At 40.2% G+C, this 17677-nt stretch overlaps 1 protein-coding gene across 2 annotated transcripts in view; it reads left to right on the top strand.

Annotated features, from left to right (window-relative positions):
• AK4 (adenylate kinase 4) overlaps positions 1-10719 on the top strand; it is a 69026-nt gene extending 58307 nt beyond the window's left edge. Inside the window, exons 4-5 of one of the 2 annotated variants that reach the window (XR_004815669.2) lie at positions 3232-3429; positions 4750-4900. Coding sequence is in view for 1 of the 2 variants with exons in the window: in XM_049110341.1 (XP_048966298.1) it covers positions 3232-3350; positions 4750-4864 (234 nt within the window). In the remaining variant the exon portion in view is untranslated. Of the gene's footprint in view, positions 1-3231; positions 3430-4749 lie in introns of both variants that reach the window. The other variant, XM_049110341.1, reaches the window with a different exon arrangement.
• The last annotated feature ends 6958 nt before the right edge of the window (positions 10720-17677 follow it).

Raw genomic sequence — 17677 nt, 5'->3', positions numbered from 1 at the left:
TTTTTTTTTAAGATTTTATTTATTTGACACAGAGAGAAAGAGAGAGCACAAACAGTGGGGAGCAGCAGGTGGAGGGAGAGGGAGAAGCAGGCTCCACACTGAGCAGGGAGCTGGACTCAGGGTGTGTTCCTAGGATCCCGGGATTATGACCTAAGCTGAAGGCAGATGCTTAACCAACCGAGCCACTCAGGTGTCCCCAGTAGTGTTTTTAGAAAGCAATCTAGCAATGTACATTAACATTTTAAAATATGTATTTCATTCAACCCACTGCTGGGAGTATAGGTTGTAGAAATGAAAGCATTAGCAGGTAAGGTCCTGTACAGTGATGCTTACTTCAGTAATGATTTTAGAGAAAAAACAAAATCTGAAAACAGAAATGAATGTTCACTTACAGGGGATGACTAAATGAATGAGAGAATATCTATATCATGGAATATCTATATCATGTACTCAGTGAAAAGAATGGCTTCATGCTTTCCGCTTTAATCTGAAGTACTATTTCCTCCCAAGTATTACTGAATATGAAAAGTAAATATTGGGCAGCCTCGGTGGCGCAGCGGTTTAGCGCCGCCTGCAGCCCAGGGTGTGATCCTGGAGACCCGGGATTGAGTCCCATGTCGGGCTCCCTGCATGGAGCCTGCTTCTCTCTCTGCCTCTCTCTCTCTCTCTCTGTGTGTCTCTCATGAATAAATAAATAGAATCTTAAAAAAAAAAAGTAAATAGCACAATGATTCCATTTTTGGAAAACAGTGACCCTCCTTCTTTACACATATCTGTTTGTATGTGGATATGTGCTCTCCAGCTTCATAAGAGCAGGGATAAATAGGGCTAGGCCTGAATAAAGACCTGGGGTCATAGTGGGTGATATCATGGGAGTGATGACGGTGAGGGTGTAAAGGGACTGGGAGGACTAGAAGAATAAACAGTTCCAAAAATGACATGTGTTTACATGAAATAAACCTATGTAAAGGTACATGTTTAAAGAAGCTTTTTAAGTGAACAAATTCATTTAAAAAGCTTGTTCTTTCTGGTAAAGACATGAATTAGTTCAATGTGATTCTTACCTCTAGTTACTGTTACTTGCGATCATCCAAATGTGGAAGGGGTGACAATTCCGTTGTATTGGATTAATGTATATGGAATTGGTAGACCTGATTATAGTCAGTCAATAATTACTACAGAAAACCAACTTCAAGAGCTGGGATGCCTTTCCAGCTCCCGAGTGCCATAGATATGGTAAAGTTCCAGTGAGTCTTGTTCATTTGGGCAAAGCACTAGTTGCCTTTTGAAGTCTTCTTTTTAAAATCTAATAAATACTTCTGGAATTCCTTTTTTAGGTCCCTTCCTCCTTTATCTCTCAAGAAATTAGTATGGGGGGAAAACAGATGGAGGGGTAAAGAGGATTCTGAATATGCACTCAAGTCCAGCACAGATGCTTCACATTTTAGCTCTGCCTAGACTTGCTGAAGCAAAGATTCTAGTAAAGTTTGAGAACCTTTAACACTGAGTTGTTTCAAAGACTGGGTATCCTAAAAGAACACCTGCAATTAGAGTGGTGCCTCTAAAGACCGCAGTGAAAGTGTTTGTCTACCAGCCACTGTGGCCCAGCTCTCCCAGAAGGAGGGATGCTGTCACCCTAGCATCATTCTGCTTTTTCTAGAAAAAAAGTTATATTTACTAGTGATCTGAGGTCCTGGAAATGACTTCTGAGCTTTGCAGCTCTAAGTAAAATAAAATTGAAGAGAATATAGGTGATGTACAGCCTTCTCCCACCCCCATCTCACCTGTTGGGTCAGGATAACAACCATGGAAAACACATGTGATGATTATGGGGCTCACCAATAAATCATAAGTACAAGTTATGTGCCAAGGCCCTGAGCTATAATGGAATTTTAGTGTGTTTCAAATTTATAACTGGTTTCTGATTATCCAGTTGAGTTTCCTGAGCCTTTTGGTTCTGCTCTAGCCTGCTTCTGGATAGATTTATTTCTTGTGACTGTCTCCCCTGGTGGGTAAGAATCATGGACATTGAAGCAAGATCCTCTATATGTCTGTGTTGCTGTTTATAAGTAGGTATGTTTCCTGAAGAGGTTAAAATACATAAAAAATTAGGGTTTCTAAATTGCAATTTTTTATTCTCAGAATGTTTGTTCCTGATTATCATAGGTATATAATCCATGCCTATTTTAATCTACCTTTAGGTACGTCATTATGTGAGCTAGTAAAATAACTTGAGTAAGCTTAATCTCAGGGAAGAATTTGAAAGCTAGCAGAGGCAAGGCTGAGATGCCTTCTCCTAGATTTGTGTTCTCCAAAGGAAACTAGTTGATTTTTGAGACATTTTTCTTTTTTTTTCTTTTAAAGATTGTATTTATTTATTTTAGAGAAAGAAAGTGTGCAAGAGTGGGGAGGGGCAGAGGGGGAGTGAGAGAATCTCAGACTCCCTATTGAGTCAGAGTCTGATGGGGGAGGAGGACTCCATCTCAAATCTGAGATCATGACCTGAGTGAAACCAAGAGTCAGATGCTCAACCAGTTGAGCCGAGGCACTCCCTAGACATTCGATTTTCCATATTAATAACTCAAACTTTAGAAAACAAGGCAGTTTGAGGAATGTTTAGAGGGCCAGAGTGACATTGTCTAAAGGCTGTTTTTTGTTGGAAGAGGCAGCATGGAGCTTTAAACTGTAAATTAATTAATTAATTTATTCATTTTTAAAGATTTTATTTATTTATTTATGAGAGATGCAGAGAGAGAGAGAGGCAGAGACACAGGCAGAGGGAGAAGCAGGCTCCATGCAGGGAGCCTGACGTGGGACGTGATTCTGGAGTCTCGGGATCAAGTCCCACATCGGGCTCCCTGCATGGAGCCTGCTTCTCCCTCTGCCTGTGTCTCTGTTTCTCTCTCTCTGTCTTTCATGAATAAATAAATAAAATCCTTTAAAAAAAATAAAAATAAAGAAATAAAGTATTTATCAAGAGCACTGGAACATGTTTGGAAAGATCTGAGAAGTTCATAAAGATTTCGTGTCAGCTCTCACAAAAGGTTAACATTACTGTTAAGAGTGCTATTTCTTTTTCAATTACTTTCACTGTTACCATTGTCGCTCAGGCCTGATTCATCATGTGGTAAGGGTCAAAGGTGAATACATGGATTTTTTTGCACAGGAAAGTTTTTTTTTTGGAATGACCCAGGTGTTGGCTGTATTAACTGATGTCTCTGGTATTTGTAGGGGATTGATGACATCACGGGTGAGCCATTAGTCCAGCAGGAGGATGATAAACCTGAAGCAGTGGCTGCCAGGCTAAGGCAGTACAAGGATGTGGCAAAGCCAGTCATTGAATTATACAAGTGAGTGTATTTCAACATTTTCATGGCAGACGGTCTGTTAGAACCGTGTGGCGCACAGTGGGAAGGACGCCAGGCTGAGGTAGGGTGGTGTTTCTTTAAGCTAGATAAAACTGAAAGGCCCAGTATCTCCCTGGGAGTCCAGTGAAATGCTGGGATTGTATCTGAGAGAAACAGTCCGGTCTTTTATGCTGAAATTCTTGTAATACAGGGACCAAAACCTGATCATCTTTGTGTGGTTGTAAAATTCTGTCTAGGATTATTGTCATCGTTCTTTTCAAGGATCTGAAATATAATGGTTTATATTTTGATACTGCCACATGTAAATATCTCATTTGGATAGAAGATTAGAAGGGTGCTTTTGCCTAGATATGCCTAGTGGGAATTTTTTTTTAAGATTTTATTTATTAAAAAAAAAAGATTTTATTTATTTATTCAAGAGAGACAGAGAGAGGCAGAGACAAAGGCAGAGGGATAAGCAAGCTCCCTGCAGGGAGCCTGATGTGGGACTCGATCTCAGGACTCGGGGATCATGTCCTGAACCAAAGGCAGATGCTCAACCATTGAGCCACCCAGGCGTCCCTGTCTAGAGGGAATTTAACAACAACAACAAAAAGGGCTAAAGCTATAAGCTACAGATGACAAATTCAAGTGGCTGCACGGGCCAGGCAGTTACTAGAAATGAGTGTCAGACCCCGTGGGGGATGTTAATCTGGGCAATTGAATGACAGTTGAACTGTACAGCTCCTATGGTTCTAGCCAGTTATTACCACAGGGTACTCAGGCCCAGAGTGGCCAGTGATCCCTGTTTTTCAAGAGAAGCAGAAATCTGGCTATGTGGGGAGACAAAAAAACACACAGTTTTTATATTGGCAACAAATAACATTTTTAACATCTTGCAAACTGAGCAAAACCCATGTGCAGTGCAGACTGCATTCAGGACAGCTGTCTACAGCCTCTGCTGACCTTTTTTTCCCTGCTGACCTTTTAACTCCCAAATACTTTAGTAAGTCTTTAGATCAGAAATTCTTGATCATGTCGTTATGATACATTCTGTGTTTTGTGATCTATTTTAAGTGGTAAGGGTATTACAGTACCAGAGTTTGTCAATGATTTGTTTTTTGAAAGTGCATACTGAGGCAGATTTGGGATTGTTCATATAATGTTACTCTTGGATATGTTTTAAACAGGAGAAGAGGGGCGGTGTCATGGCAAGCATGCCGGAACTGTAAAAACGCTCAGTGCGGGTGTTGATAGATTTGAGGGGGCTGCTTTGGCACTTGGCAGTGTGTGTGATAGACCATGAGATCATGCTTGCTGTATATCCAGGATCTTCACCTGTTCCAATACCATGTTATAAGGAAGACTAAAATGCCTTCATGTGTTGGGTTTTGTTTTTCAGAAGCCGAGGAGTGCTCCACCAATTTTCTGGAACGGAGACTAACAAAATCTGGCCCTATGTTTACACACTTTTCTCAAACAAGATCACCCCTATCCAGTCCAAAGAAGCATACTGAGCCCGCCCAATGAAAGAACCAGGAAAATGTCGTTCATTCAGTTGTATGTGTAGTATTGGTGCCGTGTCCAAGTTAGAAGCTAGTGGGGATAGCTTTCAGCGTCTTTTCTAGTTTAACTGGTGGACTGAAATGAAAATGAATGAGTAGAATGCATTCCTGAAGAGGCTCCTCTCTGCCTTTCACAAGAAGGGTCACCTACATGTGTCTAAGATGCCTCTGCACATCTCAAGCACTTCACAGGAAAGCAAGTCCAGTCTGAATTTCCAACAGCGTCTAACCCAAACTCTCGCTGATTTACAATCGTCATGTTGTTGCCATAGTAGCCTTCTCACACGTGACACTGTCGGCCTCTGGTTTCCCTGTCCCCCAAAAGCTGTTGAACCACAGCATCAGGAGGCCTGAAAAGGCCCAGGGCAGTAGCCACAGCCTTGTCCCAAGTTCTCTGGTAGGTGCCCCTCCTGATGACTGTGCGATGGAAGCCAGTTGCTCTTTGTGGTTGCTGCTCTGGCCTTGAGTGACTGTCCACAAGTTATTTTTTTCTCTTAGGAGTGATACCTTTTCTGCATCCATGCTCCATAGAGTCTTTCCTTTGCAGACATCCTGGAATGAAAGGATTTGGCTTCTACTATTTTTATTAAACTGTTTTTTTTTTTTTTACATCTGTTTTCTCCCTTCCTAGGCTATGAAGCAATACAGATAGTTACTGCTTTTATCCCTCTCAGATCCCTTTCTAAGAACTGAGAGCGAGGGGAGGGCGTCAGATCGCTTCCTGCACCAGGAACAGAGTTCTGCAAAGGGTCTACTTACGCTGCTGGGCTGACTCTTATGGGGTGACACTGCCCTTTGCTTTTATTGTGAAAAAGTAAAATCCTCCAAGCCTTTGGGAGTCTTCAAAAAAAAAAAAAAAAAAAAAAAAAAGATGCTTACCGACATAAATGTTAAAGGATCATATCTTGTGTATAGATGTAATAACACCATATGAAATTATTGCACTAAAAGAATGGTTTAGCTTTTTATTCAAGACAAAAAAAAATGTATTTTGAGATGCTGCTAAATATTGATGCTGACAGTGTTTTTCTCCTGTGAGTGACCCAAGCATATTATAAATAGTTGGTAAGGGGAAGGGAGCCTGTGGGTTGAGGAAAATGTTGCACTAGCTGTGTCCAGATTAAGTATGACAGCTTGATGATTATGGGAAAACAAATTCTTAGAGCTTTTTTTTCTATTCCAAAGATGCTTTCTATGGGGTGGCCATTAAGTCTAGAAATACAGATAATACAATTTTGTCATTCTTTGTAATTGTAATATCAATAAATCATTTATTAAAGATTTGCCTACTTTCCAGACTTGGTGGCCACCTAATGTAATTCTTGCTCTCCTCTGGGAAGGACAATGAAATTTATTCCTGTTGCCTTAAAAATAAATACCCTTCTCCGTGCATTGTGATTGTCCCTAAGGAAGGTCCTTTGCTATTCCTGGGAGCGACTTCTGACTAACTTTTCATACTGGAGAGGCAAAACAAAACAAAACAAAACCTATTTCAGCATGCCAATTGTGTTGCAATGTGTTATTTATTTTCTGAAGATGTCCCAGCAAATCTCCAGTTAATTCCCTGGCATAACTGTTCTGTATAGTAATGATTGCATCTTCCTTACAAAAACTGCCCCACCCATGCCAGTTCCTCTCCCTCTATTCCTTCATGTGACTGTTCTTTGACTTCCCTAGTGGAAACATAGACTGGTCTCCTCCTCATTCTCTGAATCACCATGTTACTTTTTAGGTTTATGCAATAGAAGTGCCCAGTTCAGGTCCATGAAACATCAGTGCGTGATACAGTCTTCCGAGTGCTTCAGAAGAGCCATGTTTGAATGTCAGTTGGTGGGATCAGGGTGAAAATCAGACAGATAGGTACAGCTCAGATATCCTGGGGAACCAGGTATAGAGAAAACAAGTGTGAAATGAGGAAAATTGCACAATTCAGATTAGTATTGCCATGGAGACAATTTCCACAAACAAGGAAAAGTAGAGCGTTAAGGCTATTATATGGGTAATTCAAGAAAGGAAAGTTTGTGTCCTACTAGAAGCAGACAGATCTTCACAAATGCTTCCCTTAGTTCTTTGGTCTTTAACAGACTCCCTTTGGAGTTCGTGAGAGAGGTACGGGAAATGGGAAATGGCTGGTCCCTGATGCCATGCCCTAGTCCTCTGTCCTTGCCTCCTCTCCTCCAGCAAAACAGACTGTTACAGTCAGCATTAGAGTCCTTCAGTGTGTCAGAGGCATTTGCTGTTTCTGAGGCAGCCCAGCAATTGAGGGTCCTGTGCTTGGTGAGACCAATAAAAAAGACAGACACCTTTCCCATGGTCTTTGAAAGATGATAACTTATTTCATGCACACTGGCCTAAAAAGTCTGTGTCTGATTTTCTTCAACAAGCTCTCTAGGTTTTCCTCCAGTTTTGTGAAAAATTAAAATTCCCTTGAAAATATTTTGACAAAAACAAAAGGAACATCTTTTTTTAAGTTTTTTTTTAATTTACCTATTCATGAAAGACACAAATAGAGAGAGAGAGGCAGAGGCAGAGGGAGAAGCAGGCTCCATGCAGAGAGCCCAACGCGGGACCCGATCCCGGGACTCCAGGATCAGGCCCCGGGCCGAAGGCGGCACTAAACCTCTGAGCCACCTGGGCTGCCCAAAAAGGAACATTTTTCCTTCGTTTTCCTTCTACTGCCACACATACAGTTCCTTCAGAGTTATGCAAAGGAAGTAGTTTGTCCCTATGATTCCTAACCTGTCCCCGTATTCTGATATTCTAGCCAGCTCTGAATTCATTTTGCTTTCCACTATCTGAACAGGCTTCCCACGTACTTAGAACTTGGAAACATTGCTGTGTTTAATATCCTCTTAACACTAAGGCATACATAAAATAAGTACCATTTATGGAAGGCCTTTGGGGGTGATAGGAGCAGTTCTAGGACCTTTACAAACATCCCATTTAATCTTTCAAGCACCCTTTGGGATAGGCATGATGCCATGTTTATAAACAAAGAAGGCAGGGGTCAGAGATGTGAAGCATCTTGCCCAGGCTCTTGCTGCCAGTAAACAGCACAGCCAGGACTCACACCCAGGTTTCCCTAACCTGCAGCTCCCTAACCTGCAGCCTGACTTTGCTCCTGGATGTTTACTGTGTCCTATCCCAGCCAACCCAGGGTGATGATCCTGCTTGACTTTGTTAGTAGCTCCAAGCGGCCTCACATCAAAAGGAGCAAAAGTGACATAGCTCTACGTAGGACTTTTCCTTTTTTCCCCCCTTTGCTTAAGCAAAGGGAGCTGCTAGAGGAAGGTCTGAGCCTTGATCTTTTATAACTACTCACTTATAAAATGAATGGCTGTTGAAGTAGGCTAGGCTTGTGTCCAAGTGAAATCTGTGGAGGAGTCAGGTTCATGTTCCTCACCTACCCTTTTGGTGTTCATGGTGTTATACCCCTGAATGGACCTTTATCCTTGAGCCACCCCCAGCTACAGTGTTCACTGTAGACCTGGGCTGCTGGGAGATCTCCACATGCTACTCACTTTTTTCCCCTGATACCAGAACAAATCAGTACCTCACTCTTACCCCCTAATAAGGCCCTGATAAAAGACTGGCCCTTCCTGAAGTGCTGACTGGTGAACAGAAGGCCATTGAGCCACTAACATAGGGTAATCCTTGATTTTTGTACCATCTTTCCTATATCACACTACACATCAACATGATTCTGAATGCCAAATTCACACCTTTGCCTGCCATCCGATATGGTGGCTCTGCTTGTCGTGCACAATTCTGGCAGTAACTGGGGGAAACGCTTCCTACCTTCCCCAAGGTCACTCCTTGCCACCTTCCAGCAACCAAGCTCACATGAGCTCCAGCTTTACCCAGGCTGTGCCGCTCTTTTTGGTAGGGAAGGAAAAAGGTAAGAGCCACGGTTGAGGAGGATTCTCGGAAAGAGGTACTGCTGTGGCTTCTCCTACCACTTAAAATGTTGAGACAGGATAGTTGTAGGGACAAGGGTACCTGTGCAAAATCATAAATAGGACTTTTATAAAATTCAGTTCACTGTATACTGATTTCAGTATTTGACTTTGGCTAAACAGCTTATCAGCCTGCTGGGAGTCTTGGTAATTACTATTGATTGGTACTTCATGCTAAGCATATTATATGCATTGTCTAATTAAATCCTCAACAATTACCCTACATGATAGATATTTTGGTTATCCTGCCTCTTTGTGTAAAAACTGAAGACGTCCTGTTTACTTAAACTTGTGTTTTCATGTACCTATAGGGATTAATCAGGAAATTTAAAAAGGCGCTTTTTTTGTACCTTTTCCTCCTTGGAGCTCCCCATACTAATTAATGGGTAAAACAGTGTTATTTGTACCTGGAATCTTTGCTTTTGGTGCTCTGGTGCTGAGGTAAGAAATGAGCACTCAGTGGGTCCCGGTGGTAGTTGCACACTGTATAAACAGAGGGCATACATCTCATCTGCACTCTGCTGAGTTACAGGATCTTGGGAGACATTCCTATCTACCTGATAATTTCATTTATTACCTTTCATTTACTTTGATATTTACCTTCCAGTATTTTTTCTTCCCACAGTTTTTCCAGAAATGCAATTAATTCATAAGGCCAAGTCACGTTCTTAGTATGAATTACTTTCAATTCCCCTGCATTTTTAGTAACTCCCTTGTCTATTTAGTGTCTCAAAAGAAGAACTTAGCAACGGAGACTTTTTCTAAAATGGAGGTGTGGTCTGGTCGTAAGTTATCATCCCTTTCCACAAATAACTGATTCAGTCTGGTTTCTAGATGAAAAATGTTACAAGACCCAGATGTCGGGAAACCATGAAGCTGTGTTTCAACTATGAAGATAAATCTGCTTCCTGCATCTGTTGAGATATACTATAATTACAATTGTTCATAAATGCCATACCTTATCTCTCTTTTAACAAATTGCACAAGTCTTGCCAAAATAAATGCCATTATCCGTATGTATGCTTCAGGGAATCCTCCCAATTTGATCAGTGTGTTTGTGTGTGCATCTGGGGCGGGAGGGAGGGAGAAGTAGGGAGAGGGAGATGGAGAGATGGTAAACATCTCCAAAAGGATGAGAGTCCTTGGATGACATGGGTATGTATTCCTTCTGGTAATAATTAAGCTATTCCAGGCAACAGTGTCATTCTGGAAATAAAAAGGTTTCCTGTTGAAAACTTTGCCAAGGAGCAGCGCACCTTGAAATTCTCCCTGAGGTTGATGTGTGTCTAATTCCATCTCATAAAACTGTTCATTTTGAAGCTTTGGCTGTAACGTCAGAAATGTACTAAATAAAAACTATTTAATTTAGAGAAGTAAAGGGAAGAAATAAACCTCTTTATGTAAGCTTCAAGGTGTTAGGGCTTAGAGGGCTTTTCTAGTTTCATGAGAATTTGTACTACTGATTTTTATATATTCCTATTTTTGAGATGAACAGATCTCTGGGGGAAATTGTTGCATTACAATGGTGTTTCACTGTGACCCCTATCAAGCTCAAATCTGTTCTCTAAGCCAATGACAGCTTGTCACTTCTGTTTACTGTCCTGTGAAAAGTCAGCTCCAGTTTCCCAGAAGTTGTGTGTTTATGATGAGTCATTGCTTCTCCTCAGTGTGAAAGTTGTCAGCCCTTTTGATTTGGGTGTACATGCTTAAAAGTATCTAAACTTGTATTCTAATCTGTACATGCTCTCCTAACTGTTAAATTGTGTTATTGACTACTTTGGTTATCTTGCTTGAAGATTGATTCCTACTTTTTAATTTGATAGAAATAAAGGTTTTTTTTTCTGCTTATAACTAGTGCATTAATTTAACATTTGTATAGATTTTTACACTCGAGAGTATACATCTTCTCATTTATGCCATTCTGCAGCCACTTCATTATCAACAGTGCTATCTCCAATTTGCAGATGAGGAGAATAGAGAACAACACACTGTCACCTGCAAGAGGTGACAGTGGTAGCAGAGCAAGACATGAACACATAAGCATTGTGATCCCCAGTCTCCTTTTCTGCAACACCATGTTACCTCACTTCGTATACACTCAAGCACCTTATTTGTCTAGCACTTTATTCTTTACATATTTTCATAAACATTCTTTAATTTTGTTCTTGAAACAACTGAATGATGTGAGTAGATTCTCCCCCTGTTTTGCAGATCAAGAGACTGGATCAGAGTGTGTGAGTCCAAGGTCATAGTGTCCAGGACCTTTTTCAGCAGAAGCAGAAAAGTCAGCAGGCCTGGCTAGTGGAAGCTAGAGCCATGGAGGAAATGCAGCCTTTGCAGAAGCCTCTCTATGATTTGTGGGTGCGGAGGATGCCCTGGCTTCTAACCTCCTTCTCCAGTTTCCTGCAGAGGCTTCCCATTAGCTGAGTTCAAAAGTCAGCTGACATAGGAACCACAGAAACATGTTCCACAGGCTCCATGTCCCTGGAAAGGTAAACTGGATATGATGGCAATGTCGGTAGACTTTATTAATGTTAAAGCCATTCACCCTTTAGGAGAGTTTTACATTTCTGCCCCATTGGCTTTATGCTTGGACATACTGATTTGCTTTAGCCAATGAAATTGAGCAGAAATAAAGTGTGCCACTTTCTAAGTGGAAGTCAGGAGCCAGAGCATGGTCATCAATCTCTTTCCCTCTCCAATGAGACTGTCAGTGTCCTGGGGCTCTTCTTTCAACTGGGATTCTAAAATGGATGTGGAGCAGGATTATTCTGTGATGGATTAGTAGTGTGCATGAAAAGTGAACCTTTGTTTTTATCATCCACTGGGATTTGGGTGGAGTTTGGTACAACAGCATAATTTAGTCCATGCTGACTGATACAAAATGGGCCTAAGACTAGTATATCATGTCATTGAGTTATAACTTTGATTCTCTTATTAAGCACTATTAGGCTCTGGGGATGCAAAGATGAGTAAGACCCAATTTTCACCCTTCACTTTCTTAGTCTCCTGGAAGAGATGGAAATAGATAACTACACATAACTGTTGGAATTAATCACTGGCTTATAATGGAGACAATACAGAGGTAGTGACTTTCTTGGCTGGCCAATAAGACCAAGTAAGAACTAACCTTTGAGCTGAATGATGCAGGAAAGAGGGAACCCAAGCTGAGGGAATGGTGTGTGGGCAGAAGTATTAGCACCTATGCCAGGTGAAGGCCAGAAAGGTATCAGGCAGGCCTGGGGAAATAAGGTGGTATTAGGAAGATGTACAGACCTCATCTTTTTTTTTTTTTAAATACTGACCTGGTCTTTGTTTGCAGTAGACAGTAGACTATGCCAGAAAGTGACTCATCACATTTACATGAAAAAATTGTATTACAGGTCTAAACTAAGATGTGGTATAGCTCAACACAAAGGGAAGGCTGGATTATAACAGGAGTAAAAAAAGAGTTAAATATCTCCAAGGGAGAGGTTGGGAAAGCAATGAAATGGGGGGTGAATTTAAGCTTGTAGGGAGTGACAGAAGCCATGAATCTGCAGTATACTGCTTTTTTTCAAAGGGGAGTCACTGCTGCTCAGCTCTGGCCCATTGTCACTATGTTGGGCATACTGACCCAAAGCTGCCCCATCATTCAGTTTGTTAAGAGAAGCCAGAAATCCATGTTTTCATGTGAAATCTTTTAAATGTTTACAATTTAAATTTTTTCAAAAAGCATTCCACAGGCCAAACAGCATATTAAGTCAATTTGAGACTTCTGATTTAGAGAAAGACACATAGGAGGTTAGGAATGAGGATCTTAGTGGCTGGATAGATGTCTATGAAGTAAGGAGGTATGATATGTAAAGGGAAGAGAGTATGAAGGGAGGATTTTCTACCTCTGATTAACAAAAAAAAAATTGTGTAGTTTTATAGAATTCTGCTTTGTCAGAGGGCACCATCTATTCAAATAAATCTGAAGTTTTTTTATCCCAAGGTTTCACTGAATGTGATTTTTCTTACTCTTTTTAGCCTGTAAATATATAAGCATCCAATAATTAAATGAAAACCATACCCATACTTGAGTAAACTTCCTTAAACTATGCATGTGTATTATGAATGTGTATGTTTGTGTGTGTATATATGTAATAGAAGGTAGCTAAAAATTTTTTTGGGGGGGGGTAGCTAAAATTTACTGAAGGATTGCTCTGTGGTGTCAGCCAATAGGCCAAGTGTTGTATATCAGCTACAAGTAATGAATTTTAGGTTCAGAGAAATTAAGCTATTTGCTCAAGATCACTCACCCAGTAAGTGGTGGAATGGAGACTCCAGTTCCAAGTGCACACTTATGATTATTCAGCTGTTCATCCTCATGCTGATTTTCACTGCCCAAAGACACTGAGGAACCACAATTAAGGGCTCTGCAACCAAGGCACGTTTGGCCTTGGGCAGAAATACCACGAGTCAGGGTGGAGAGCCCTGCTACTTGGAGGTGACTAGGACTTGAGCTGTGTTGAGTCTCCAATGGCCAGCCTTTCTCCTAGCCAGAATCCTATGGCCAAGTCCTTTAACAAGCCTGGAAGCCTCCCATGGAAAGATTAGATCTCATAGTCCATCAAGAGCTGACACTTTGCATGCCCCCATTTTAGAGCCACGTACCCTGAGAAAAGAAAAAAGTTTCTTGACAAGGAAAAATCAGTGATAGAAAAATGAATGGTCCATCTCTAAATCAGGACAGGTCAGCCACTCTTGTCATAGTAATGTCCCACATACACTGACCTCTCTAGATAAACCATCCTGATACTTACCATATCAGACTACTCTTGACATGTTGGCCACCAGACATAACTACTCTGGAATCTGACCATATGCACCCACCACATTATGGAAAACTTTTATCAGTGTGACAGGGTCAGAGAGAAGGGGGCGCAGGCTAAAATTGCTTAGAGACTTGAAAGAACCATCTTCTATGTGTTATCTGTATAAAAACTTTTGCTGCATTTCTATTTAAAGCCAAAAAACCCAGGATCCCTGGGTGGCGCAGCAGTTTGGCGCCTGCCTTTGGCCCAGGGCGCGATCCTGGAGACCCGGGATCGAATCCCACGTCAGGCTCCCGGTGCATGGAGCCTGCTTCTCCCTCTGTCTATGTCTCTGCCTCTCTCTGTGTGTGTGACTATCATAAATAAATAAAAATTTTAAAAAAAGTTTAAAAAAAATAAAGCCAAAAAACCCAGCCCAGTTATCTAATGCTCATATGAAAGTCTCACCTAAAAATTTGTAAATGTTGGCATTTATGAATTGAGGTTAGATAGTTAGATTCTTTGAAGATAAATGGCAGATGTCTAAACCTTAATCTTTCTATACACTTTACAAAAACCACAGAGACCAAGGACAGCAAATAAAATCATAATTAACTCACCACACAACACAGTTAGTTATATCTACTACATAGTCAGGAAATAGAAGACTGCAAATTCCCATTCCATTTGAGTGGGAAAATACATATCTGAAATCAGTAGCATCAGCTGTGGAGCCCATGTGGAAGTGGAGAGGTAGGCAGGAAATATTTGGGAAAAGAATTGAGAGGGCACAGCTTCTGAGAGACAATAAAGGAACTTGAAAGGAAGAGGCATCTCTTAGAGGTCTGGTGATGAACAGGGAAGAATAAAAATTTTGGTGGAAATTAAGGATTCTACAGAAATAAGTTTCATGAAAGCTGACATACTCAACTCTCCCTAATACTCCTTCCCCACCCCCAAAAGAAAAGATGCTCCTCATTAAAGAAATTGCATTTCATTGTACCAACTGAAGAGGGCACTCTTGAACTAAGAAACTAGTAAGCCACTTAAATCCTTCAACCCCGGCTGTAGAAATACCTGATCCAAGAAAATCCAGAAGTGAAAATGAAGAAGAAAAGGCAAACAACATCCACACAAAGTTACTGTTAAAAGGAAGAAATTAAAATAAAAATTCTTCAGTCAATGAAAATACTCAAGACCTAACCTTGAGGCAGAAGAAACTGTACCACACCTCTCTAATAGAAGTCAAGTCTGGTCAGAGAATAACAGGTATGAAAAAACACAAATCAGATATTCACAAATGCAGAAGAAAGGTGGCACAAAACAAAAATTTACGAAATAACAATTGTCAACACAGAAAAGTGAAGGAAAAGACAATGATCCCCCAAATTAGAACTAAACTACAACATGCACAAAGAAGAAAAGAGTCAACAAAGCATACCAAGAAGACATAGGAATGTGAACTGGAAATTTCCAAGAGAATTAAAATAAGAAAAAGTGAAAATCTCAGAAAGAAAATAATAGCTATAGAAGACAAAGAAGATCTAACAGACCTATAATTGAATTATCTAAGAAACAAAAAGCAATAAATCAAAACCAATGTTTAAAGCTATAATCTAATAAAAACTTACCAAAAGATGAATAAATGAAAGAAATTCTGAATTTACATATTAAAAAGGTACACTGTGGAACTGTCAGAATTGACTTAGAACAGTGAACTTTAAGACATTCTACTAAATCTAGGAAAACACCTCTCAGCCTCCAGACAAAAAGACCAAGTGGTTCAGATAGAAAGCAAAACAGCAATGGAGCCACATTGTCAAGGAAAGAAAGTGTGAACAAGGATTTTATATCAAGCCAAGCTAACTTTCAATTATCAAGCAAATGTGGCAAACAAATGTTTATAGTTGCTGATTCTGGGTGAAGGGGACCCAGGGTAGTATTCTTTTAATTTTTATGTAGATGGAACCTTTTCTGAATACTAAATTAGGGGAGATTTCTTGAGTTTGTGAAAGTATTGACTGTTCATTGATCTCTTACTTCTATTTCCCAGCCTCTGGCAACCACTAATATATTTTCTATCCTTGGATTTGCCAATTCTGGATTTCATATCAATGGAATCATAAAAGTGGCCTTTTGTGATTGGCTTATTCACTCAGCATAATGTTTTCAAGGTTCATCCATGTTGTAGCATGGATCAATACTCCATTACTTTTTGTGGCTGGGTAATATTCTATTGTGTGGATATACAACATTTTGTTTGTTCATTCACCAACTGATGAACACTTGGGTTTTCCCCACTTTTTGCTATTATGAATAATGCTGCTGAGAACATTTGTGTATGAGTTTTTGTGTGCACATATGTTCTTGATTCTCGAGTGTATAGCTAAGAGTCAACTTACTGGGTCATATGGAAACCCTATATTTAACTTCTTGAGTAACAGCCCAACTATTTCCCAAAGTGGTTGCACTACTTTACATTCTTACCAACAATGAATGTGACTTGCAGTTTTTTCACATCCTTGTCAACACTTGCTATTGTGTCCTTTTGATTTTAGCCATCCTTGTGGTTATGATGTGGTATCCCATTGTGATTTTAATTTATATTTTCCTAGTGATGTCAAACATCTTCTCATATTTCATTATTGGCCATTTGCAAATCTTTTTTGGAGAAATACCTATTTAAGTACTTTGTCCATTTTAAAACTGGGTTATCTTTTTATTGTGTTTAGTTTTTTTATTGTGTTTTAAGAGTTCTTTAAATATACTGTATAATAGACTCTTCAAATGAAGATTTGCAATATTTTCTCATATTATGTGGGTTGTTTTTCACTTTTGTGATAGTGTCCCTTTTTCTTTCTTTTTTTTTTAAGATTTTATTTGAGAGAGAGAGCATGGGCAGGGGGAAAGGCAGAGAGTTAGGGAAAAGCAGAGTCCATGCTGAGTGGGGAGCCCAATGCAGGGTTTGATTCCAGGACCCTGAGATCATGACCTGAGCTGAAGTCAGACACTTAACCAACTGAGATACCCAGGTTTCCCCCAAAATTGTTTGTTTTATGAAGTCCAGTTTACCTTTTTCTTTTGTTGTTTATGTTTTTGGTGTCATGTTTAAGAAACCATTATTTAATCCGTAGTCACAGGGATCCCTGGGTGGTGCAGCGGTTTGGCGCCTGCCTTTGGCCCAGGGCGCGATCCTGGAGACCCGGGATCGAATCCCACATCGGGCTCCCGGTGCATGGAGCCTGCTTCTCCCTCTGCCTGTGTCTCTGCCTCTCTCTCTCTGTGTGTGACTATCATAAATAAATAAAAATTAAAAAAAAAATAATCCGTAGTCACAAAGATTTACATTTATATCATCTTATAGGAATTTTATAGTTCTTACATTTTAGGCCTTTACCTTGAGTTGATTTTTGTATATGGTGTGAGACAGGAGGTCCAATAATTCTTTTGCATGATATACAGATGTCCTAGCACTCTTTGTTGGATTAATTATTCTTTCTCCATTGAATTGTCTTCATAACTTGGTTGAAAATCAACTGGGCCTAAATATATGGCTTTATTTCTGGACTCTTAATTCTATCCCACTGATCTATACATCTATTCTTTTGTTTTTTTTATACATCTATTCTTATGCTAGTAGTACACAGTCTTGATTACTGTAGCTTTGTCATACATTTTGAAATAGAAAATATGAGTCCTCCAAATTTGTTCTCTTTCAAGAATGTTTTGGCTTTTCTGGGTCCCTTGCATTTCCATATCTATTTTATTTTATTTTTAAAGATTTATTTATTTGGGATCCCTGGGTGGCGCAGTGGTTTAGCGCCTGCCTTTGGCCCGGGGCGCGATCCTGGAGACCCAGGATCGAATCCCACGTCGGGCTCCCGGTGCATGGAGCCCGTTTCTCCCTCTGCCTATATCTCTGCCTCTCTCTCTCTCTGTGTGACTATCATAAATAAATAAAAAATTAAAAAAAAAAGATTTATTTATTTGAGAAAGAGAGAGTGTGAATGGGTGGAGAGGTAGAGGGAGAA

This window comes from Canis lupus, chromosome 5 (assembly GCF_003254725.2).
Source record: "Canis lupus dingo isolate Sandy chromosome 5, ASM325472v2, whole genome shotgun sequence".
Classification (NCBI taxonomy): Eukaryota; Metazoa; Chordata; class Mammalia; order Carnivora; family Canidae; genus Canis; species Canis lupus.
Note: the sequence above shows the minus strand (reverse complement) of the source record. Positions and strands in the feature narration are given on the sequence as shown.